The 24,726-nt window shown below is 40.6% G+C and overlaps 2 protein-coding genes and 1 long non-coding RNA gene across 9 annotated transcripts; 2 read left to right on the forward strand and 1 right to left on the reverse strand.

The window, feature by feature from the left end:
• Positions 1-942: 942 nt before the first annotated feature.
• On the forward strand, positions 943-8,003 carry LOC137584643 (uncharacterized). The gene is made up of 5 exons (XM_068300151.1): positions 943-1,139; positions 3,120-4,189; positions 4,260-4,716; positions 4,775-6,439; positions 6,502-8,003. Exons 1-5 carry the CDS (start codon positions 1,043-1,045, stop codon positions 7,785-7,787), a joined length of 4,575 nt encoding a protein of 1,524 aa, XP_068156252.1. The 5' UTR covers positions 943-1,042; the 3' UTR covers positions 7,788-8,003.
• Positions 8,004-8,063: 60 nt separating this feature from the next.
• Positions 8,064-11,480, reverse strand: pins (G-protein-signaling modulator pins). Its single transcript, XM_068300153.1, has 2 exons — positions 10,051-11,480; positions 8,064-9,986 (listed from the first exon to the last, which is right to left on the reverse strand). Exons 1-2 carry the CDS (start codon positions 11,314-11,316, stop codon positions 9,294-9,296), a joined length of 1,959 nt encoding a protein of 652 aa, XP_068156254.1. The 5' UTR covers positions 11,317-11,480; the 3' UTR covers positions 8,064-9,293.
• A 111-nt stretch (positions 11,481-11,591) lies between these two features.
• LOC137585512 (uncharacterized) lies at positions 11,592-24,725 on the forward strand. 7 transcript variants are annotated; one of them, XR_011033578.1, is made up of 4 exons: positions 11,609-12,274; positions 14,279-14,406; positions 24,100-24,413; positions 24,485-24,725. It is a non-coding gene; the product is annotated as an uncharacterized lncRNA (long non-coding RNA). The 7 variants fall into 7 exon arrangements; XR_011033580.1 differs by having other exon boundaries at positions 11,634-11,723; XR_011033579.1 differs by lacking the exon at positions 11,609-12,274 and adding an exon at positions 13,172-13,398.
• Position 24,726: the final 1 nt, after the last annotated feature.

Genomic DNA, 24,726 nt, shown 5'->3' on the forward strand with positions numbered 1-24,726 from the left:
AACCGTGGCCAAGCTAATGTGGCAGGGTCAACATACATATTAACCACTCAAACACAAACACATTTAGCCTAAACTGTCTACAACAATGACAAAAACAAAAAACAACTTGGTTTGGAAAAAAAACCGAGTTTAAGGTGTTTAAGAGTTTTTTTTTGGATTTTTGCCATGGGTGAAATCTACTCACTCAAAGGTGCGCGCCTTTCATTTAATGTGGAAATTTTGGCCTCGTTTGAGTGTGAAGCGGAAAACCGCAAAAAAGACCATTGGAATTTTCACGTATTTGATTAATTAAAGCAAAGTTAATGCCACCCCATTTTTTTAACCTCTTCAAATTATATAATTTTCCAGGCCTAATGAGAGAAAATCCAATCCTCATTCATATTGCTTGTCATTAAAAGTTTTTTTTTTAATCTTTTCTGTCGGTTTTTGGCTTTGGCCAGGCCATTTCAATGGACCGGAAAAAGTGAATTTCAGCAGAGGAGGCAGGCAGACAGGCAAACATAAATTGTTGACTTGGCAAAGTGAAAGCGCACAGCTCAGTGCAAAGGATTCGAGCTGATTAATCACACACTCGTCTTTTTGAGCTGCTTGCAGTTAGTAAATTAGTTGAACTAAAGCCAAGTTCATGACCTAACTTCCAGGAGTGTATTCAATCCATCGATAATTATGATGATGATGATTTTCCCCCCATATTATATAATGATTCTGCCTGCAAAGGCCTAAATCAGATGCAAATGTAAGCCACAGTGTGTGTCTCTCTGTGTGAAGTGATAGTGAAAGTATCTAACCATAAATAAATATTTAAATTTCTCATCTCCCCAAATGCTGTGACGTCAAACGTAACCAGAAATTACTCACCCAACTCGGCCGCTTGTTTGTTGGCTAGCTCTCTCTCTTGAAATTTACTTCATTGTTGTTGTTGTTTTTTGTTTTTTGCAGCAGCTGCCACAAACAGGAAATTTTTCGGTTTTTGGTCGTATTGTCGTTTGTTTTGTTTTTGTTTTTTTTTTTTTGGGAACGTGTATGCGTGTATGCACTGAATATGGCCCAATATGATCAACGTTGGCTCAAACTTTTCTCATGTTGCCTGCTCATGGGATTTCTTATGCTGCAAATTTCGGATGCCAAGCGCACAAATGGTAAGTATGAGTCAATGACTTTTTAGAATACATATTCTTTGTTTTTATTTCGGGTCTTGTTTGGTCATTGAACTCTTTTTGGAGGCGTTTTGTTTGTGTGTGTGTGTGTTTTTTTTTTTTTTTTTTTTTTTGGGAGCAAAGCAATTGCAGTTGCAAAAGTTGCTGTGCGGTCGGGTAATTAGCGTTTTGTGTTGAAATTTTCGTGTAGAATTAAAAAAACAAAACCAAAAGACTAACTGAAAAAAAAACAGAGGCGCTAAATATAGCACGCCATCATTAAAAAACGCTTAGCTTAGAGCACGAACTTCAAATGGACTTAGCAATGCGAAACCGTTAAGAGACTAGCCAAGTACAACAACAACAAGAACTGCAAGAAGAGCGTAAAAAAAAGGGAAACAAAAGGCTAAAGAAACTTTGAGCTTCCAGTTGTTGTGTTAGTCGGTCACTCAGTCAGTCAGCCAGCTCCTCCTCCTCGTCCTCCTCCTACTCCGGGTACTTCTTTCGGGCCAGACAATGTGGCTAGCGCGGAGTTGTCTCTAGGTTTCCAGTTTTCTTGTATTTGATTTCGTTTTCGTTACGGTTTTCTTTTTTTTGTTGTTGTCTTCTATACCCTTCCCCCTTCCTCATACGAAACGAAAGACTTAAGCGACAAACTTGATTTGGTTTTTTTTTGTTTTGGCTTGGGGGCTAGAATAACAGTCGGTTTATTATCTTACGATTTAATTGCCAGTTGTCAGGCAACTCTCTGTTGGTGTGTGGAAGCCTTTGTTTTCATTCACCAAAAAGTTCGTTTTCATTTGAAACAATAATTATTCAGCCCCAAAATGTAATACTCTCAACTGACACAACTTTCATTCAAATTTCAAGAGAAAACTGCATAAATGGCCTAAAAATAAAACTCATTAAACGGTTAGTCGTGAATCTGCCGACTCTTCGATAAAAGCCTTTAATATATAGACAATATCGGCTCAATAATTGCTAGGAACTCGGCTAATTAGTTAGATTTTTTATACATTAGATGATTAATTAAGAGAAAGGCGATGGTAAGGCCAAAGAAATTACTTTCCAATTTAGACTGATAAAAAGGCCAACAAATGTAAATTTATTGCAGAATTCTCTTACCTCTTTTTGTCTCTTATATAATCTTAATTTCTTGGTTACATGGCGGATGTGAACTTTGTGATAAGGTCAAAGCACGATGATAGAGAAAAAATGAGTTTGGTTTGGTATTGCACAAGCTGCATTAAATGTGTATCGATAAGTGCATAGGAAATGGCCAAATGGCATAAATGACTTCAACCGAAAAGGCAACATTGCGTATGCGTTTACCTTCCCTTACCCCTGGGCCTGTGCGCCTCAGCGCTAATTGCATAACACGAAGCACTCGACGTAGGCATCCAATAATCTGCAAACAAAGCAGAATATTCAGAGCATCTCGAGCCCAAGTTGAGACATGAACAAGGCAAACAATTTTTGCGCTATTCGCATACAAAGAGCACTCAAATGCGTTAATTTTGGCCCTGAGACAACAATTTTAAGTCATGTTGCCGTCGGCCAATTCCATTTTATATTATTCGTTTTTTTTTTTCTTCTTCGTTTTTGTTTGTTTTATTGTTGTTTAATTTCAATTTTTGCCGTTTCATATGAATTTCAAAGCACGCGTCACGTTCGAAAAATAAAAGTGAAATTGACATAGCGACATTTTGTTCGATTGGGCTTAGGTTTTCTGTCTTTGGTTTTCTGGGGTTTTCGCAGTTGAATAACATGAAAGTGTGTCAGCGACGGAGTCGACCATCAATCTTCAAAAAACGCACGAAATGCAGGGAAATTTTTAAACGAAGAGACCAAATAGACATAGAAAGCTCTGCGAGCCTCGTAGTGCGAGGAGCAAAATGAGAAGATAGACTAGAAATTTAAAGTATAGACAAAAGTTTTCTATTCTCTGCAACTATTGAGTTTTTGGTTTGTTTATTTCCCTAGCCAATTTGACAGCTTGTCAACATTTGAGGCGGTCGGAGACACGCAGAGCCAAAGCTCTGGAGGGAGGAGCCGCAGGTATACGTATTCCACGTTGCCAGAAGAACGGAGAATTCGATGCCATTCAATGCGTGGATGAGCGAGCTGGCAAGGATTGCTGGTGCATTGATGAGTATGGCGTTGAGTTGCCAGGAACGCGAAATGAAACTCGCACTGGGGTACGATGCGAGGAGCCGAAGCATTGCACAGCATCGGCTTGCCGTATGTTCTGCCCTTCGGGATTCGCCAGAGATTCGAAGACAGGGTGCTCGGTGTGCCGCTGCCGGGATCCCTGCGATGGTCTGGAATGTCCCAATGGACAGTCGTGTCAGCTACAGGAAGTGCAATGCAAATCGGAACCTTGCCCACCGCTGCCCACATGCAAGAAGGCTCGATCTTTGGCTAATTATTGCCCCGCCGGAATGCCCCTGTCCATTGAGGACAGCGCAAGACCTTTCTTGTGTGGCCAAGAGCCGGGCAAGCCCCAGTGTCCACCGCTTTATCAATGCATGGTAGAATCCGGTAACGACTATGGCGTCTGCTGTCCCAGTGCTCTTACCTTCCAGAAACCTGGCATCTGCCCTGCACCAGATCAAACACCGTATACCCAGAGCACTGGCTACATTTGCGGAACCTCCTGCACCCATGATTTGGAGTGCCGTAACATGGAAAAGTGTTGCTTCAGCAAGGGATGCCAATTTAATTGCCAACAGCCGAGCAACGTGACCGGATGTCATCAGGCAAAGGCGCTGGCCGATTTACTTTCAGTGAATGAACGCGAGGGACGTGGATATGTGCCCGAATGCAATGGACCGGGTGGGCAATTCTCGCCCAAGCAGTGCTCAAGAAATGGCCTGGTATGTTGGTGTGTAGATCCACGCACGGGACACAAGATCAAAGAGACAATGGGAGCAGCGAATAATGTGAATTGCGATGGTTGGGAAAATATGATTAGTCGCTCCTATGCAAGAAGTGTCCAAATGGAACAGTGTGACACAAATATCTGTGCCGCTGTCTGTGAATATGGCTTCAAGGTGAGTTGGGCCAATTGGGTTGTCCCTTTAATCTTTGTTAATTTTTCTAACCTCCCCCTTCGCTCAACAGAATGATCACAATGGATGCCCCAGCTGCGAGTGTTCGGAGCCCTGTGAAGGTTTCAAATGCTCCATCGGCTCCCATTGCGAAGTGGCCACAGATCCTCTCTGTGAATCTGGTTCCTCCTTGTGCGCCTCTTGGCCCGTCTGCAAGCCGGATTTGGCCTACTCAAATCCCTGTGATGTCGGCACTCCCCTTTCGGATACAGCGACGGGCGAGGTAATGTATTGCTTTGAGGATCAGCGCCAAGGACGCAGTTTCCAGCCAACAGCCTTCTTTGAAACCCAACCAGAGGCCGAATCCAAGCAAGGTCGCTCCATGAGTAATCGCATCATGTGTCCAGATCAATACAAATGCACCAAATTGCATCGCGAGACTGAGAGTGTATGCTGCCCATTGCCAGATGATGATACGATTGTCACTAGTCCAGGACAGGATCAGCAGGGATCAGGACGTCAACAGACCAGTAAGGAGGCAAATTCATTACTTGAACCTGCCTCTAATCGTTCCACTTGTCTTTGCAGTGTGTGAATACCTAAGAGACTTCTCCGAACGCATGGAGGGCACCGAGGAGGGCATGCAATTAGCTGTGCCATCGCCTCGTTGCAATGAAGAGGGCGACTATCAGGCCAAGCAATGTCAACTGCGAAAGATTCGCGTCACACGGGCCGAACAACGCAAAATCCTGGAAGAGAACACCATTCGTCGGATGCGTATGCTGCTCCTGAACAAGAGATCTCGTCGGGATGCCGAACGCTTGAAGCTTTACCGCGTCGATGACAGTGCTTTAAAGGTGCACATAGCAGAGCCTGTGATGGCACGCAGTGCCAAGGTCATTGACTTGGGGGCGGAGCGTCAACAGGGATTGGGCCAATTGTTCGAAACGGAGTTTAAGAAGGTAGCTTCGGCTACGAAGCGACCCAGTTCAGGAGCAGGTGGGGCATTGAATGATGAACTAGTCGAAATGGAAGTGGAGCAGTGTTGGTGTGTGGATAGTTTTGGAACAGAAATCCCACGCTCTCGCGGATTCAATGTAACGGATGAGACTTGTGTCCAGTTGCGGGATGAATTGGACTGCCTGGATCTAACCTGTCGCATGGGCTGCGAGTATGGCTTTGCTTTGGACACAGAGACACGCTGTCCTGCCTGTCAGTGCCGTGATCCCTGTGAGAATGTCAGTTGCGGCCACGGCAAGGAGTGCCGGATTGTTGACGTTAGTTGTGAGGGTGAATACTGTCCCCCAGTGCCGGCGTGTTTGCCACGCAAGGCGGGTCAATGTCCGTATTTGGTTCCCCCCGGTCCGGACAATCTAGATGCCAATACCTGTGCCTACGAATGCCGCACCGATGCCCACTGTGATGGAACACGTCGCTGCTGTTCGAATGGATGCGGGACCCAGTGCGTGGAACCACAACTAAAGACAGCCTGTCAGCATCTTCAGGGCATTCAGTTGCATCAGAGCTCGGAATTGGGTATTCCGGCTCGCCAAATGTCTGTGGCGCAGTGCACTCTGGATAATGGTCGCTGGGATCAAATCCAATGCTCCCCCAGTGGAAATTGTTGGTGTGTGGATCAACAGAATGGAAGTATAATGCCTGGAACTAGGGTACATTTACCAGCCACACCAGTTTGCAAGGAAAACTCCAGTTTCGCCTGCCCAACACTTTCCAATTGCGATCTTCAATGCTCCGAGAGTGGCTATCAGGTCGATGAGAATGGTTGTCCGACCTGTCAGTGTCGAAACTATTGTCATGAGCTCAGTTGTGCCAGTCACGAGGAGTGCCAACTGATTAGCGTGGATTGTGTGGACAGTCCCTGCCCCAAGATGCCCATCTGTGTACCGAAACGCGCTTCTGTTTGTCCAGAGGGCAATCCCCTGCAACAGGGCGAACTCGATGTCAGTTGCGGCCCACACAACGAACACGAGGCCTGCCCCACCACTCACTCCTGCCAGCTGAATCCGGTTAGCAATCGAGGAGTCTGCTGCTCCAAGACCCGTGATGTTTGCTTTGAGTCCATGGACAGTGGATGCCTTGCCAGTAGCACCACAGAAAAGAATTCTACCCGATATCGTTTCAGTCCCAAGGTCAATAAATGTGTGTCCGTGGTGATTGATGGCCAGTCCGCTCCCTCATGCCAGACAAAGAATCTATTCCACAATGAGTTAGCCTGTAATTCCGTGTGTCCAGGTAAGTCCATTCTTCTGCTCTTCCATTCCTCAAAACTGACATCCTTTTCCACTCTCCTCAAGTGCTCACCCAATGCGAGAGATTGAAACTGAAGAATAGCCTAGCCGCCCAAAGAAGTGCCCATTCTTCGTCCTCTGTTTGGTTCCAGCCACGTTGTGATCCCATTACCGGCCACTGGAGTCCCGTTCAGTGTCTGGGCAAGCAACCCCAACCGCAGGGTATAAATATGGCTCCCACAGAGATTGTCAGTCGTGCTTTTGCTGCTGCTGGTCCCGAGCCTAGTCCCTATGGCGTTTGCTGGTGTGCCGATAAGAAGGGCGCTCCTTTAAAAGGCAGCCTGACCCGGGACATGGAACCCGTGTGCAATAGTCGCCAGGCTCGAAATCGCAAGAACTTCGATTTGGGTGATCCGCTGATGGAGCAGCTAATTGGTCAGCTAACTCAACTCAATGACGTGAGCAACGATAATTTGGATTTTGAGGCATTGGAAGAGCCCTTAACGGCCACCGAAAGGGTCTTGGAAATGGCCAATTCACTCCTGGATTCTCAATTGTCTGTGGAATCCCTGCCACCTCTCAAGCGCATGGAACTGAAGACAACTCGTTGTCGTGCCTTAGCCAAAACGGCAACCTTCCCAGTGATCTGTGACGAGGACGGCGCCTTCCGACCTCTTCAGTGCAATGGACGCAGTTGCTGGTGTGTCGATGCTGCTGGAAATCAACTCCAGGCAAGCCAAGTCTTTGGCCAGGGCGATCGTAAATGCCACCCAGTAGCCATCGAGGCGGTGTCCATTGAGCTGCACATGACCAATACGAGCGTTCGAAGTGTCCGTAATGTCTACGACACAGTTCGTCTGGAGTTACAGCAACTCCTGGGTGAAACAGTTGAGAATCTACGTGTCCAGGAGAACTTTGATGGCTCTGTGATAGTGCGTTTCGAACTGCATCAGCCGGACAAAGTGGACATTGCCTTTGCCATTGAACAGGCCATAACGACCGGAGATTTCCAGTTAGCCGGTGGACACTTTCGTCCCGATATCACTCGTTCTCATTTCGTCCATCGAAGTGCAATTCCGCCAATGGCTCAAGCCGCAACGGCACAGGATGAGTCCATTCAATTGGTTCTCTTCATTATGGCCACCAGTTCGGCCTTTTTGGTCAGCATCTTTGTGGTCTACGTGATGCTCAAGCGGGGACGAGGCAACAAAATGGGCCAACAGAATGCTTACAATGCCTATGCGGCGGGCACCGGTTATCCCGGGGACAAGACTCTGGACTACTCGGCTCCCATTTTTGTGATGGCTGCCAGCGATGCGGAGAGTATTAAGGGGGGATTAGGCAAGGCGTAGGGAATTGGTTTGTTTTTGATTTTAAGTTATTTAAAGAAACTTTAATGAAATTGTAAATATATTAGGGGTACTCTAAAAGATTCCACCAAATATATATATATATATACCAAATACATAGAAAGGAATCTAGCGAATCGACCAAACCCCCTGAAATTAAGCCAAGAACTTAGCTTAAGACGATTAATTTATAATAATAAAACATTAAAAATGAAAAAATTCTAGAGGAGAAATCGATCTTTCCTCCCTTAGTCGGGTTAAAGAAATACTCACTGAGAGTTTAGTCAGCAAACAGTTTTGGTTTTAATATTTAATAATACATTACATTTAATTCATATGTATATATATATATATTTAAATGGTATATATCATCTTGATCATCATCATTATCATTTTGGGATCATTTTTATCATTAGCTTCGTAAACGTACCTATAACATTTATAAATTTTGGCTTCATTTCATGCAACTTGAACTTGATTTTTTTTCTATGATCCGTTTCGATTTGTTCAATATATATTATATATATAGATCTGTAATACGTATTGGAGTGGCGTCCTTCTGGTCGTAAAGAGAAACCTTTTGTTGGAACGCATTTTGGTAATGACTAACAACTAAACAAAAAAATTTGTTAGAATTTTCCTAGTCAACTAATTGTGTGTTTGTTTTTGTGGTGGAAAAAAATGCAATACTATGTAGATACAATTGGAAATCTTGTGTGAGTTTCTTTCTTAAATATAAATGTGTGCGGATAAACTTTTAGACTTTTCACTATATAAAATTAAAAGAGAACATAAATTGTTACTTTTAAAATAAGAGCATGGAATAGAAGTAATTTCATTGGTTTTTTTAGTTAAAGAATTTTACCACTTTTAGTAAGGGGTTGCGATTTTTGTTTTAAACTATTCCTAGAGTTTTTCTCAATTTTTGTTGTTTTTGAGCCATTTTGATTAGTGTTTTAGTAGTGATTCAGACCATATACTTATATCTTACAAATTAATTGTTTAAAGATTTTACTCTAGAAAAAGAGAGACAGAGAGGGGATTATGAAACTTCTATAGGTTGAGTAAACTCGACTTCAAGTGACAAGCCGCCAAAATCAGATATCAGATGGTCTCTTTCAGATAATTCAGTTATCATTAAAAGAAGATATCGTGTTGGTAAATAATTTCATAATTCATATTTTTGTATATATTGAGCAAAGTTTGTGGACTATTTGTAATATCGGCTTAAGCTAGATTTTAATATCCATTGGAACGGGTGTGTGATTGGATTGGAAGAGCATTAATCCCTAATCTTTTTTTTTTTTTTTGGTTACTGCTTGATTGGTTACTCACTCACTTAGAAATGCTATAAAAAAGTCCTATTCAATTATATAGATTGGATTGTAAATGGGGTTAGAGCTTAGCTTAGTCCAAATATGGACTCTGAATAGATATATAAATGGATGCATGAAAATGTGTGTGTCTGGGGGGTGGAAGGGAGGTTGGGTGGTTGGTTGGTGGACGTGTCTACTTGGTTGCTCCTGTTCCGGATGCACCACCATTATTATTATTATTGTTGTTATTATTATTATTAGCATTACGAAAACCGCCAAAGGGTATGGAGGCACGTTGATCCTCCATGCGACCGCTTTGAACCTTCATGATAAGCGAAAAGAAATCCTCATCGGGAACAGTCGCCCCACGACTTCCGGACTGACCACGATTATCAGCTGTTCCTGCAGCCCCTGCTGCTTCGGTTCCCTGGGGTGGAGGTGGTGCCTCTGCATCCATTGTAATGTTTGGTCGCGGCAACTCGGAACGCTGCTCCTCGAGGCGCGAACCCTGGCAACGCATCAGCATATCGAGGAAAGCATCATCTGGCTGCTGGGTGGTTGTGGCACTCCTGGACAATGGAGGATTGCCCGCTGTGGGTGATTTTAGGCCGGGCAAGTTGGTTGGATCGACAAATAAAGAATTCTGCTGCACCAAGGGCTTTCGAATGGCTCCCGTTGCCGCGGATGCTGCAGTAGCTCCGCCAACAGGATTGATTTTAATAGAGCAACGCTGGTCATCCATTCGTTTGGACTGCGACCGCGAGAGCATCTCAAAGAAGTCATCTTCCTTGGCTGTTGGCTTGCGTTTCTCGTCTTGCAGACGTTTGCCATCGGGAGTGATCTTGATCAGATCCAACTGTTCCATGCTCTGACGACGAACACGGACCTAGAGACACACAAAAGAGAAACATAAGAGTCAAGTCGATAAAATGTATCTAATTATCCATTACCATTCGCCCCTGGGAGTTCTCCGAGTTATCGGAATGATGACCACTAGCCGCCGAATGATCTGAATTACTAGAACGCTCCTCATCTGTGGTCGTATGATCTGCCTCGGGCAGTCCAAGCAACTTACGCAAGTCCGATATGTTGACCCGGGCCGTGCTTTCCCCGACAGGATCATGAAGTTCCTTGGCCAACTGTAAGTGCGATTCGGCATACTGTAAAGCCTTGTCATGATTGCCAATGGCTGAGTTGGCATTGCCCAAAGACCAGCATGCTCTGGCCTCACCAATACGATCGCCCAGCTCCTGGGCTATGGCCAAATGTCTATTGTGGTACTCGATGGCTGTGGTGAATTCGTGAAGGAGCGTGTAGGTGTTGCCTAAACTGTAACAGGATTGGGCCTCCACCTCACGTTCACCCAGCTCCATTGCTAGAGCCAGGGTGCGTCTGTAGTGTTCGGCAGCGTCTTCGAACTGACCAAGAAAGATATGAGAGTTACCCAGGTTGGAGTTGGCCCGCCGCTCCGCTGCTCGATCTCCAAACTCACGGGCAATGCGCAGTCGTTCTTGATGGTGCTCAATGGCCGCCTGGAAATCGCCCAGCAAATAGTATGTGTTTCCGAGATTCCCGCAAGCCCTGCCCTGGGCTCCGCGATCACCAAGATCCCGCATCAACTTGAGATTCTCCTGGTAATACTCCACAGCCTTGGCCAAGGCCTCTTTCACCTCATCGCTAGACTTGCCGGGATTACGCTGACCCATGTGCTTGCCCTTGGCGTGATAGACATTGCCCAGATTGTAGAGAGCTCGGCCCTCAGACAGACGATCGCCCAATTGACGAGCCAGGGTCAAATGGCGCTCACAGCAAATGGCAGCTTCGTCAAAGCGTCCCATAACCTTAAGTGTGTTCCCGAGATTACCCGATGACTTGGCCTCGCCCAGTTTATCGTTCATGGACTTGGCCAATGTCAGATCGTGTTTGTGGTACTGCATTGCCTTCGCATAGTCGCCAAGATAGAAATAGGCGTTGCCCAGTTGCGAGTAAATGGCGGAGAGAGTACGAAGGTCTTCGGTTCCTGCTTGGATGGCTGCCTGAAAAAAAGCCACTCCGGCCCGACAGTCACCAGCCTTACAGAGACGTTCGCCCTCTAGAGCCAGTTCGAGGCACATGCTGGAACCTCCATCATGATGCGAATTGGAATCCTGTCCACCTCCTCCACCACTGATGCCAAGGGTGGACACATTTTCCGCCGATGCGGACAGCGAGGACATTGCTGCTTCTGGTATTAATTAGTCCCAACCAATGGGATAGAGATGTGCTCCAAATTGTAATTGGTTTGCTTTTTAACAAATGGAATACAATTAATTATATATTAGTCACTCTTCGTTTTTTTTCTTCTTTTTCCAATTTGCAGTGTTGCCACAAGCCAATTCAGGTGTTTTCTAGTGGTGTGAAAACCGTTGATTACCATTTCTATATTTATCGATTAGCTATAAAACTAGCCCTGCAAAAATTGACATCTGGCAACGCTATTACGCTTTCCAACACTTAAGAGTGATACGCCATCTTAAAAAATATCTCTGTGTGAAAAAGTCTAGTTGCCGCTTCAAAAATATTAAATTATTCGCATAAAATAGCAATTCCGACTGGATTAACAAAACGCAAAGGATCAATAAAGGTTAACAGCATGCGCTGCAACTGAAATTCGCTCAAGTGTCTAAATCATTGTCAACAAAAATCACAAGTGAAAATTCTTTCTGCAGGCGAAAAAGGCTGTGTGTGTGTGTGTTTGTGTGCGTGTGTGGTGTAAAGAAATGCGAATGTCGTTGTCGCCGCTTTTTTGTATGAGTGTGTGTGTATGTCGTATGTACGTGCGGCGCGTTTTTTGCATGGCAGCTGCGCTGCTGCCTCCTAATAAAATCGAAATAAAGGTGTGAATTTTCTCGCTTGAATTTTTTAAAAGAAATTATAAAATAAGTGCAAAATTTTTCAACGAAAATCAAATAATTGCACCACACCAAAAAAAAAATTCCCCCTCAAAAACAAAACCAATACAAATTCTCCAAATTATTGAAATTCTAAAAATTCTGCAACTCAAGAAAGCGCAATAGAGAGAAAGATAGAGAGAGAGAAAGAGAGTGAACCAAAAAATAGAGAACAAGACAGCAAAAGGAGAGAGTACGCGCACAGCCTGGGAGAGCAAAAAAATTAAACAAATCATTTCTTGTGGTGAGTGCAAGTTCTGTGTGTGAATGTTAACAAAGTTCAATTACAAATCCTCTTTTTTTTGGAAACTCTTGCGCCAATAGCCGCAAAGTACCGGCTGTTAATAAACATAATTTTGAATTAACAATCTCTGCCCCACTCTGATGCAATGCTTACACAAACACACACAGGCACCCCCTTAAAAAAAAAAGAACAAAAATCTCTCGTCTTGACTCTTTTTATGAGCTATTAATTTTTATGAATCCTGTTATCATCCGAGTAATTAACTGATCAAACACATATGTACTTACATACATGTAGTCTCGAATATATATACATATGTGTTTGATGTTTTGCTTGTATCTATTTATGTACATATGTAATTGTTCATTTTGTATATAAAATAATTTCTCAAAAAGACCCAAAAACTCACCACACTCACTTTTTTGGGGCCTGCTCACACACACACAACGGCAAGGGGAGGCTTGCTCAGTTGGCGTCTATGGCCGTGTGGGTGTGTGTGTGTGTCTAGTGATTCACAAAAGCAACAACCCCAACATTCGTATTATCTCTACTACACCTTCTTCGCTTTTTTTTTTTTGCCACTTTTACTATATGTGTACGTACAATAACAACAATTGCAGCTGGCCACAATTCTTCTCAAAGTGTGCGACTCTCGCTCTCTCCACCTGTCGCCTACAAAACTTGGCCAGTGTGCCCGTATTTTAGTAAAAAAGGCAGCCGCTTCGCTTTGACTTTTACTTTGCTGTTCTGCTCGTTTGGGGCCCATACCAATACGCACACACAGACGCACATACAGGGAGCGTGGAGAGCGATGACGACGATTCCATTTAGTTGCCGTACGCCGCTGTCGCCGTCGGTTGGGTGCAAAAAGATATAAAGAAATCTCTTGTACACATACACAAACAAATATTCTTGAAATATAGAACGCAATCTGTTTTATCACAAAATCGAAAAGGAATCAAAAAAGAAAAAATACATAAAAAATTAACGCAAAAATTGATTTGCTAAATGCAAAATTGTTGAAAAAGTGCGCAGTAAATGCAACGAGAAATAAATACATATGTAAATTTAATCACAAATACATTTAAACGTTTAGTCTCATGGAGCAGCAGCAGAAGCAGAGTGTAAGTGTGTGTGAAAGAGTCAGAGGGGGGTGAGGTAAAGTGGGGCCAAGACAGGCGGCAGCTACAATTGAAATTCATTTGGGTTTTTATATTTTATTTTCTGTTTTTCTTCATTTTTTTACTTATATTATTTTTAGAATATCGATTTTGTGGCCCGCAGAGAAGACTCTTTTATTTGTGTGTGTGTATGTGTGATATACATATTTATGTATGTTAAGTGTGTCTATCTGCGTATATGTATTTCTGTGTGTGTGTGTGTGTGCGTGTGTTGTGAGAGTATTAAAAATTATGTTTTAAAATAAAGTTATCTAACCGTTTCGTTTGTGCAAAATGAAAAAAAAATCAAATGTCTCAAAAATTGTCTCCCTTTCGTTTAAGGTGATCACCAGCTCTCTCACCTCACTTTCTTCTTTCTCTGTATTTGTGGGCTCTCTTACTCACTCTTGGCATTCCCTATTAGATTCTTCTTATATTTCACCTACATTGTTAGCATACACACACATACCCACACACACACAAATACAAATGCAAATATACTGTGACACAGACACGGGTGGCTACTGCTAGTGTGTTTTCTGTGTTTTGCTTTTCGTCGACATTCGCCTTTAAACAAGATCTCTTCCATTCCCTCTCCGTTCACCCCTCATACTCTTTCGCCCACCCGCTGCCCACGTCGCGTCCGCTGTCGTCTCTGTCGCTGTCAACGTCTGTCGTCGCTTGCGTATTTACATGTGTTGGCCCCTTTGGCCCGCATTACAGAAAAAATGAAGAGAAAAGAAAACGAAAAAAGAAAACAAATACACATAAATAAATTTAAAAAAAAAAATAATACAAAAAGTGCAAACTGGTTTAATTCAATTATGTCAAATGTTATTCACAGAATATAAGCAGCAGCAACAAAAACAACAACAATCAATATTGATTACAACAAAAACAACAGAAAAAAGACCAAAACTGTTTTTCCTTTCTTACCACATACATTTGGCCGACACCAACAACAAGAACAAGGTATGAAACGGAAGTTGCCCACAGAGAATTCCAATCAGAGTCAATTTGACTTGCCCATGCCATTTAAGTGAAATATTTCAATTTGATATTGTTTAAAATTATTTGGTTGTGTCTTAAATTGAAATTGGAAAGACCCTTAAATCAAATATAAATGCAGTACAGTCGCTTTTAAGGAATACACACAAAAATAAGTTATACGTAATTGTTAATTATAGTAACGAATTACCCAAAACTTGATTTCACGTTATGTGAGAGACAGATTTAGAGGGGGTTAGAGAGAGGAAGAGGGGCAGCAATTCAATTGGAAAAGAAATAAAAGTTGTGCTAATATTTTTTAAGGCGTTTGTTTTCGGTTTGGTTTTTATTATTATTATTTTTTTTAAGGTATTGTTTATTTTCCAAAAACTGATTGCGCAAAACAAAAAAAAAAAAAAAAAAAAAGCAATAACAAAACAACAAAAGTCACGTTCAATGTGACAACCTCCGACGACGATCAGCATCAGTGAGAAGCACTATGCTAGGTTTGTCGTGTTATAAGTTATTACTATTATTAAGCCCTGCGCTTGTGGCTGCTGCTCGAATAAATTATGATTAAATTTAGTTTATCAAAATTGAAATTATCATTAAAGGGGATTAAGAAAAATCACACACATCTGCCATTACAACAACAACACAAAAAGTATGAGTTGAGAGACCTTGTCACCAGCTGTCAAAAGAAAACAATGAAATACAAAGCATTTTTGTGTGTGTGTGTGTTTCTTTTTGACACATTTGTGTTAATTTCTTAGGTTCGATTTCTCAAATTCTTCAATTGGAATTGAGATTTGGTACTCTGTTGTTAATGTATTGAGCAGGTTATATTCACGCCATATACATATACACACAATCACTCAATCAATTAGAACGAACCTGTTCCTACAATATACTTTGTTTGGCATTCTCATTTAAATAACTTACTTCGAGCAACTCACCTTAATCAGAGTTTAAAATGGAAAAAATCCTAACCACATAGTTTAAAACTTTTTTTTTATTTCTTCTTGGCTTTGGTTTTTAAAGCCGTCTTAATAAGAGACCTCTGCTTTGCGTCTGTTCACCTTTCGCCCCTGGCAGCCGGCAAAACGCACTTCTTTTCCTCTTTCTCTGCTGTGCTGTGTAGTGCATTTAACTTGGCTGAAATAGTGTGTTCTTCTGAGTGTTGTTGACGCTGAGGTTGAGGTTGTGGCTGGTTGCAGTAGTTAAAGAGCGTGCTATAAGTCAATTTGCCATCAACCAGTGAAGACAATTCTCTCGTTCTCTCTCTCTCACTGGGGTCTCTTCTTGGCTTATTTTCGCTCTGTTGACAGGCATAACCTCTTAATGACCCTCTCACCAACTCACACAGACACACGTGTACTCTTATGACTATGTGGTGCTGCATTTTGTTCATGTCTGTTTCGAAATAACTGACCTCGCTTTTGCTCTACATCTCGTTGCTTTTCTCTGTCTCAGCTCTTCGACTTTTATATGTGTTGTCTGGCTGTCATTATGTTTGTTGTATCTACATATCTGCCTTTTTGATTTAGGATAATTCCAATTGTAGTTTTAGTTTTCTTTATTTATTTTGGTCAAATTGTCATTACTATTTGATGATAATGATGAGTGCCAGATTCCGCGTCAACACGAATTTATTTTGTAGAATATTTTAATTGTATTTCGTTCACACAGATTAATGATCGTTCTTGAAATCTAAAACCACTCTTGCTTAGACAAACTAATGTAGATCCTTAAAATATTTAAAATAAATCAAAAATTCTAATTTGTTTCTGTAGTTTTATATTTTACTTTTTATTTAATTTTTTCCTCTGTATTTATACCCTAAGATAATTAGGATTATATTGAAAACAATGAAACGTTTGTTTTAGCCAGAAAGAAAGTCTTGAACACATTTGAGTACAATTATAGGTGGAATCCCATCAAAGAGGGGGAGTGGACTCAATTGATGACGTTTCTTACGATATAATTTTAGATTCTCGTAGAGGCTGCAAAATTTTTGTGTATGGCAAAGAAAAATTTTGTTGCTGATAATTTTACGACCCAAAGAGAGAGCGAGAAAGAGTCGAGAATTGAATAAGCGAGTAAGTGAGAGAGGAAAAAGATAGAAGAAAGAGTGAGTGAGGAAAAGTAAAAGTGTGAGAGTAGTGGAAAATAATTTCCGTTTTGGCCATATTCCATATTCAAGTGCAGCAGTTGGTTTGTTCTGTGTATATAAAGGAAGAATTTCTTTAATTAAAATTATGTGTGTTTTGCCTTTATATTAATAGAAACGAAAATTGTTCTTTCCTGCCGCTGCTGATGTCTGATGAATGAAATAAGCACATGACCTTGAATTCCAATCGAATTAAATGGATGACTCAAATGCAACTAAATAGGGTCATAGAGCACTGAACAGGCGACAAAATATAAGATATCTAGAATGAATCTTTTAGAATTGTTTGTCTCTATATCTCATTTCCACCTGTGGTGCAGCTCTCTCTCTGTGTATATAAAATCAATAAATCAGTTTTAACCAGCCCAAAAGACAGGTGACAGTAATTAAATAAAATCGCATCGAGCAATTAATAATTCAAGTCAAAACCAACTAATGACCCTGAAGATGTATCAACAAATATAGGTACATTCATATACATACATACATATGTATGTATACATGTGCGTATATTTCTCTTTATATGCATACAAACTGCTGTAAGGTGAGAGACTTATCTTATCGTGCAAGATAGTTAAATTCCACCTTCTGTTTATGCGACATTTTCTTTGCCTTTTGATTGGCACGCCCACTACCATACATAGCTTATCACCTGTTAGAAATCGCTTAATTAAAAAAGTAATAGATAGTAGGTATAGAGGGGGAAAGTATATAAGCCGAGAACGAGAGGCAAAGATAGGGCTCAGTTAGACTTTCCCTCCTTTTTTATGTAAAATTTCCATTATTATTGTTATGTTTTTGCAGTAAATCTTGCTCTTCTGATATTATTTACTGATATTCTTTGTTTCTCCTTGACTAAATTTAAATGACATTTGAATCACTATGTAAACCTTTGTAGAGCGATTTTCGTCCAAGTTATATAATTCTGCGAGAGCTAAATGAATGTATTCAAATCTACTTCACATTAGTTTTTAAAAAAGTTCAAAACTCATGGCAATTTAACAAATACAAAAGCTACCAAAGATAGATAAATGTATTCATTCGGTTTTGTTTGTTTTCTATTCGAATATGGCAACAGACTGAAATCCTTGAAAAACATGTTCTTTAGCATCCCTTTAAGCCTGTTGCACCTTCTTTTGAAGCTCTTTCGTGGCTTTCCAATGAAGTTTTCATTGAATTCTGCTCTCTTCAGTCCTCTAGTGATTCAATTGTTCGCCTTGTGGCATCATAGTATTGTATTTGTAATTGAAATCCATCGTTGTTTTTGCCCCCTTTAGTGGAGGCAATATGTAAATGGGTCAATGAGGTCGTAAAAGTGCACGTGCTTCCCCCATTTGTGGTCACATTGTGCCCTTCTTGTTGGTTTTCTCTCTCTGGAGGAGACTAAAGTCCTCTAAACATGCAAAATAAAGAAAATTTTAAAAGATTATTAAAAACCAAAACAAAAACAAGTACTTTTGCCTTTTCTTAGCTTTCATTTGGTTACTTTGGTTTTAATTATTTAATTAAATTGAACAAATTGTGGTGCGCTCTGTTGACTTTCGCCTTTGTCTTAGTCTTTGTGTGCCTTTATCTTTATCTTTCGTTATGTTTGTTTGTCATTTTGGTTTTACGGTTTCGTCATGTGTCATTTTACTTATTAGGCGGAGGTCTTATTTAATATTGCAAAGACAAGACAAAAAAAAAAAAAAAAAAAAACATGAAACATGTAAATACAGAGAGAAAAACTATTTGTTGTTTTTGTTTTCTCCCCAGACAAGCAAGCAGCTGATGTTATTAATTAGTATTGTATGTATGTGTACTTTGGTCAAATACTTTATGACTTTCTTTTCTGCAAATGATAATAGGATTCATTTGAATAGACGGGAAAGGTTAAGCAAACATTAATGACATGCCAAAAATCCATCAGATGATCCCCTAATCGATAGTTGTAGTTCCATAAAAAATTCACAAGTTTCCAATGAATTTTTGAAGCACAATGTTTACCAGGAATCGATTTTTGTCCTTGTTTCTCTGAATGCGAAATGTTCGTTGGCTGGTTTGGGGCCTAAGAAAGTTTTTCGTTAGCGCCTTTAGCCATAAGCTTATTCCTGATTGCATTTCTTCCTTTAACTTCTCAATTACAAATTCACCATATGTTGAGTTAAATGTGTGTGTGTTTTTGTAATGCCTGTGATGGCAGTACCAAGATCCTATCTACGTACATACATACATATGTCATCCTTTTCAAGCAACCTTCTTCGCGTTTCTCTTTCGTCATTGCTGACGAACGTGTTTTAACCAAAAATAGAAGTCATTCTTCTGCATGTGCCTCGTGTGTCCTGTGTGTGTCTGTCTATTTTTGTGCCACAAAATGCCGTTAGTCCATGTAGCATTGTCCCACTGTGTGTCGCATTGCGTGAGCTACTTCCATTTCCAACTTGTGTTATGGCATTTCTGAGGTGATGATGGTGCTGAAGTGGCGTGGAGTGGAAGGCGCCTCTTTTAATTGAAATTAGTTCAAAGGAATCTCTGGAAAGCTGCGTCAATATATCAATGAATGAAATATTTGCCAATTGGAATTATTAAACTGAAATAGGATAGTTGAGATGAATTTTCGCTTTCTCCCGCTCACTCTCTCTCTCTATCTCTATTCATTTAAAGTTTGTCCGGCGAAATTCCTTCACTCAAAAGGTTTTACCCCTTGCATTGTAAATCTCATGTTTGCACACGCATAGAGTCAAAGGAATCGATAGTTTGGTCCTTTATGTGCCAACTGCTGCGAAGTTTTCAAATTTAATTCACACCACCAACTATTGCTGTTGACGCAGAGCGTGTGTGTGTCTCTTTTAATGTCCACAAACGCATTGGAGTTTACCAGTAGCTTGCCTAGTTCATATCTTTATTGAGTTAAAGGAAAGCGATAACAAATAATTTTTCAGGGGTCAAAAAAACTGACCCAATTGCGTAGAAAATTTTTTGTTCGAAATTTTTGGAACTGCGTATTTTGATTGGTTGCGAAGGTTGAAGGGAAGCAAAAGAAAAAACCCAAATAAAAAATGCACTGAGTGCAGAAAATTATAACCAAAACAACTATAGTTCCCCAGAATCTCCTCGTTACTCTTCACTACTTTCACTCATGACATTTACACAATTTTGTTGTTGTTCTTGGCAACTGCCTTGAGGGCGAGCACGCAGAGCTCCTACAGTCCTTCATCCTTTCCACAGTTCATACCTCCAGCCAGCCACCAAAGTGCTCTTTACATTTTAAAAACTTTCGCTTGTTCTTGGTGTGTTTGGGTTTTCCTTATGATGTATGAGTAGGTGGATGGGTGGTTAAACTTATTTCATGGTGTTGTGTTGTGCCCCTTATGCAAATTTAACAGTGCATTTTACATATGCATGGATCGAACTGAGATGTGTGCCCCCATTTGCATTTTGTCCCATCCTATCTCCTTCCCTTCTCCTCTTTTTACCCCACCACCTTATGAAGTTTATGAGTAAACATGCATTTGCAATTTTGATTTGATTGATATCCGATGCCGATTCTGAACGCAGAGCGAGTTATGGTCTCTGGTTGAAGGTCCAATCATTTCTACCACGTCTCCAGTCCATTCGATGATGATCGGATGATGGGGGGTCAAGGTCTCGAGAATGGAAGCTGGCGAGCAGCTGCTGTCAGGCATCTAATTGTATATATTTTTTTTTTTTTTGGTTGGGAAATGCGCAACGAAATTTGAGGATATGTATGTATGTATGTATGTATGTGGCACGCCCTCATGTATCCTCCCTCCTACACACACGCTTGGGAAATGCTAATACATAAATGTATCAATAATTCCAAATATCGAAGAAGTAAGGAAGAAACTTTTTTCTTCTTCAACAAAATCTCTAACGCACACGCAACATCTTGAGAAATTGGAATGCATTTTTTGTGAAAATTTTCACATTTTCCTCGACGCGTGTTTTCACTGTCATGCTTGGATGAATGCGAAGCGATGAGACGTAGATAGGACAGACGCCATCTCTCTCGCTCTCTCTTAATTCCCCTTGAACTCTTTCCATCTCTTGCCATACGCCACATGCCACATGCATCTGACTGACGCTGAAGCGGATTCATGGGGGAAAACCGTTTTTTACTGCGTAGTTTTTCAACTAAAGCGTCCTTCCTTTCTACCCCAAACCTCAATTTGAATTCCTCAGACAAGTTTCAAGTACTCACAGGAGAGATAGGCGACCGACTACCACCGACAAAGGATGGAAGAAGAGTGAAGAAAAAATTACTAGAAAGTAGTGCGCAATTTCCCTTTGCACCTTCTTTTCCACAAGCGACATGGGAAATGAAAGACGAATGCATAGCTATTGGAATAATTAACAACAAATAAGATTTTACACTTGTGACCAACCAACAAATAGCAAGGTCATAGAGTGCAAAAAGAAAAAAAAAAGAATTTGTCACTGGCAATCAATGAAATGTATCTATCTAATGTATGTGTGTGTGTGTGTATGTGTTCGTTGTGCTGAGAAAGTGTGTATATGTATGTGCATGCACATTTGATAAGCAATTGAAATAACAAAACGGTGATTCTCAATTGCCAACCAACAGAAAACAACAATAATAATAACAAAAACAAAACTCAGCCAAATCAAACAGAAGTAAAAAAGAAAAACAGAAATATTTATTTAATATTTACCCTGAACGGGCGAAACCATGTAGCAAATGAAGTAAGGCGTGTATGAAGGTAGGGACTTACATTTCCATTCCCGTTGAGAAGGGAGCACAGAGTTGCGTAAAAGGAACACATGCCCTTTGCTAAATCAACAACAGGGACGAAAAACCGTTTCAAGGACAAAATGAGTAACAACGAAACGACAAAATGAATGCTCACTGTGGAAATTACGACGTGATTCGACACATAAGAGGAGCAAACATACGACACATTTTGACCTGATCCGAACTCAAATGCTGGTCAACTGGCAGAATCGGAAAACAAAGAACGAACCAAGTTGATGAACCTTAAATGACAATAGGAAAATATCAAACAGAAGCAAGAATATCGCTTTGCTTTGCAATTTGTATACTTTGCGCTAATTGCAATATCAATAGGCACATTTAACTAGAGATTAAACGTTTTAGCCCTTTAAAAGAAATCTTATCGAAGTCGTTTAATTATATCATATTGTTTTTTTTTTTTTGCTTCTGCTTATTGGTTTTTGTTAAAGTAAACATTTGAAATTCTAAGCACTATATTACGTAGGTGAAAATTGTTATACTGTTGATGTTATAATAGCCACTTTAAATGGGGGGAGGAGTAGGAGGTAATCAACAAATCAAATATGAACAGCAATGCCTCAACAAAAATAGGTGCGGACAACAAAAAAGTCAAAACACAAATAGAACAAGTGTAGAATACGTCGTACGGACAGTCTAACCTGCGTTAGAGAGGGAAGGATTTACGTAGATTCGGTCAAAGAGAAATGGGCTCAGAAGGTATCATCATCATCATCTGTTTGTAATATTTATACTCGGCGTAGGTAATATCGATTATGGCTGGAAAGGAACAACAAAAATCAATAGACACGCGCTATAAATTTTCCTTTAAGTTTCACAACAAGCGGTGGGTGGGTGGTTTTTTGGGGAAAAAGGGGCAGCAATGCAAAGTTGTCTCATTATTTTTGGTGCCTAATGCCAGAGAATGAGAGCGAGAGAGCGCACATATATTATGTGATACATGGCGTATGTGTTATATTATTGTATAAAGTCGTAAGAGGTCACATGAGTGTATGTGTCTGTATGTTTGTCGACTCTAATGGTCTACTGACCATTATTGTTGTTTTCGTTGTTGTTATTATTGTTGTTGCTGTGGTTGTCGGTCATTTGTCTTGGGACTTTTGGGCACGGCAAACATTTTCGTTTCTTCCACAAATATATAGCTGAGTATACAATATAAAAAAGCATAATAAATGGGCCTAGCCTAGCCCCTCCCTTCTTTCCTTCGTTTCCCCAAGCTTCTGTTAAGTAAAAAGCGTTTAATTGAATTTGGCCAATGTGGCCAACAACAAAAAGAAAAAAAGTTGATTAACTTTTACTAAAAATGCAAAATGCTTGCACACAAAGAGAGACAACTTTTTGCTTTTCTGCCAGTTTTACAAAGAGTTCCGGTTACACACACATACACACCCAGAGGGTAATGAGAGGGAAAGAGAGATATATACATTAAAGCAACGCCCACGCATCTCCAACGTTTCTGCCAACAAAAAGCAGAAGCCGCAACAGCTGGCTTAGTCGATCACATTTACCTGTTTGTCACTCATACGCCTTGTGGTCGGCTTGTTGGCTGGAACAAACTAGCACATATGTATATGTGGGAGTTTGGTTCCACTTCCCCTTGCTCCCACTTCCCAAACCACACTCTCTCTCTCTCCGTCTTCTGGATGTTTTTGTGTGTGTGTGTGACATGTTTAACATGTTTTTAGCCCGCTTAGACTTGCAATTTCTCTCTGTGTCGTCCATGTCTAACTGAATAACCCAACAAGTTCCGTTATGTCCTATAGTGAAAATTTTCTACAATTTTCCTTCTCTATATTAGATACGTGTACGTCTCTGTCTATATGTGTATGCATGCAGGTGGTATGTATGTGTGCGTGTGTGTGTCGGTTGGTGAGTGGCATGGAATTGAATTTGCCTTTTGCCAACAGGATGCATTTCGCTTTTATTGGCCACCACGCCTCCCCTACCGGTACCATCAACGCCCTTCTCTATCTTACGCTTCATTTAGATTCATTTCCGGCTAACTTCCGTTCGTTTACCTGGACCCAGTTGTCCTCCGCGCGTGTTAACTTAATTTAAACCAGGCTAAGGTATATTTAATTTGAAGAAACATAAATATATTATATATTTCTCTTGCTCTCTCTTGCTGAGCCCCCTCCTATTGGCAATAATAAATGTCAGGGCAAGCAGCATCTGCCAACTATATGTACATATAAAGTATGCTTTGATGTTTGGGGTGACTTTACCAACCATCTTTAATTGAGCTTGCATTTGTGTTTTTTGTAGGACAATTGCCATTGATAGTCAAGCAAATTCATTGTCATTGTGATTTAAGTCTAAAATAATTGATATAGAACCTTTTTCTTAGTTTGAGGTTTAACGATTTTTAGAAAAATAAAATCTCTGTTGCCTAGTGTGATGGGTTGAACTTTATTTAAGCGATTGTATTTTATTTTATTCTCCATAAACTGCCAAATTTGCATTTAGTTAAGTTTAATTAGTTGATGAGTTGGTTGTTAATTTTACGCTTTTCCACTTGTTAGCCAAGTCAGCTAAATATATCTGTTCACTGCCGAGAAATCACAGTCATTATCTACACACACACACACAAACTTATGAGAGACAAATGTGATTAGATATAGACCATATATTATATACATATGAAACAAAATATCACCAGTTTACCGTTTGTTTGTCAATTTTTAGGTTTTATTTTTATTAATAAGCATTATGCTTTGTTCTTTTTTTTTTTTTGCAGAGTGCTGCGCGTTTGCGTCGTCCGTGTGATGCCAAATATTCAATAGATAACAGAAGAAACCAACTAAACCCCAGGCTAGAACACCTTTTAGGAGCAGCAAATGAAAAACAATTGATGTGCCATTCATTCTGAGAGAGAGAGCGAGACACCATAAAAGCTTAGCGTGAGAAGTGACAAAAAGAGAGAGTATTATCAGCAGCATTGCAAATGTCAGGAATCCCTCCATGAAATCAACAGAACACAAAAACAAAAGCCAGATACCAAATAATAAAGCGCCTGTAAACCAATATTGTCATCAAGTGCAGGAGCCACAGGTAAGTTGCTTGATTTCTGCACCGATAATAATTATGTAAATTCTAAAGTTTTTTCTATATTTGCTTTGCAGTGTATATACAAGTGTAAACGAATTTAGAAACAAAAAACCGGCAAAGGCAAACAACTTCTCTAATTCATTTTCTCGTCCCCACTGTTCTGGATAAATAGATGTCAAGATAAGTCGATATCGTTTTAATACCGCCATTAATATTACACAGCAGCAACAACAGTTAGTGCAGCAACAGAAGGGAAGATTACTTAAGCAAATAGCAACAACAACAACTCTACGACGAGGAGGACCTTCTGTCGAGA

This window comes from Drosophila tropicalis, unplaced genomic scaffold (assembly GCF_018151085.1).
Source record: "Drosophila tropicalis isolate 14030-0801.00 unplaced genomic scaffold, ASM1815108v1 contig_878, whole genome shotgun sequence".
Lineage (NCBI taxonomy): Eukaryota > Metazoa > Arthropoda > Insecta > Diptera > Drosophilidae > Drosophila > Drosophila tropicalis.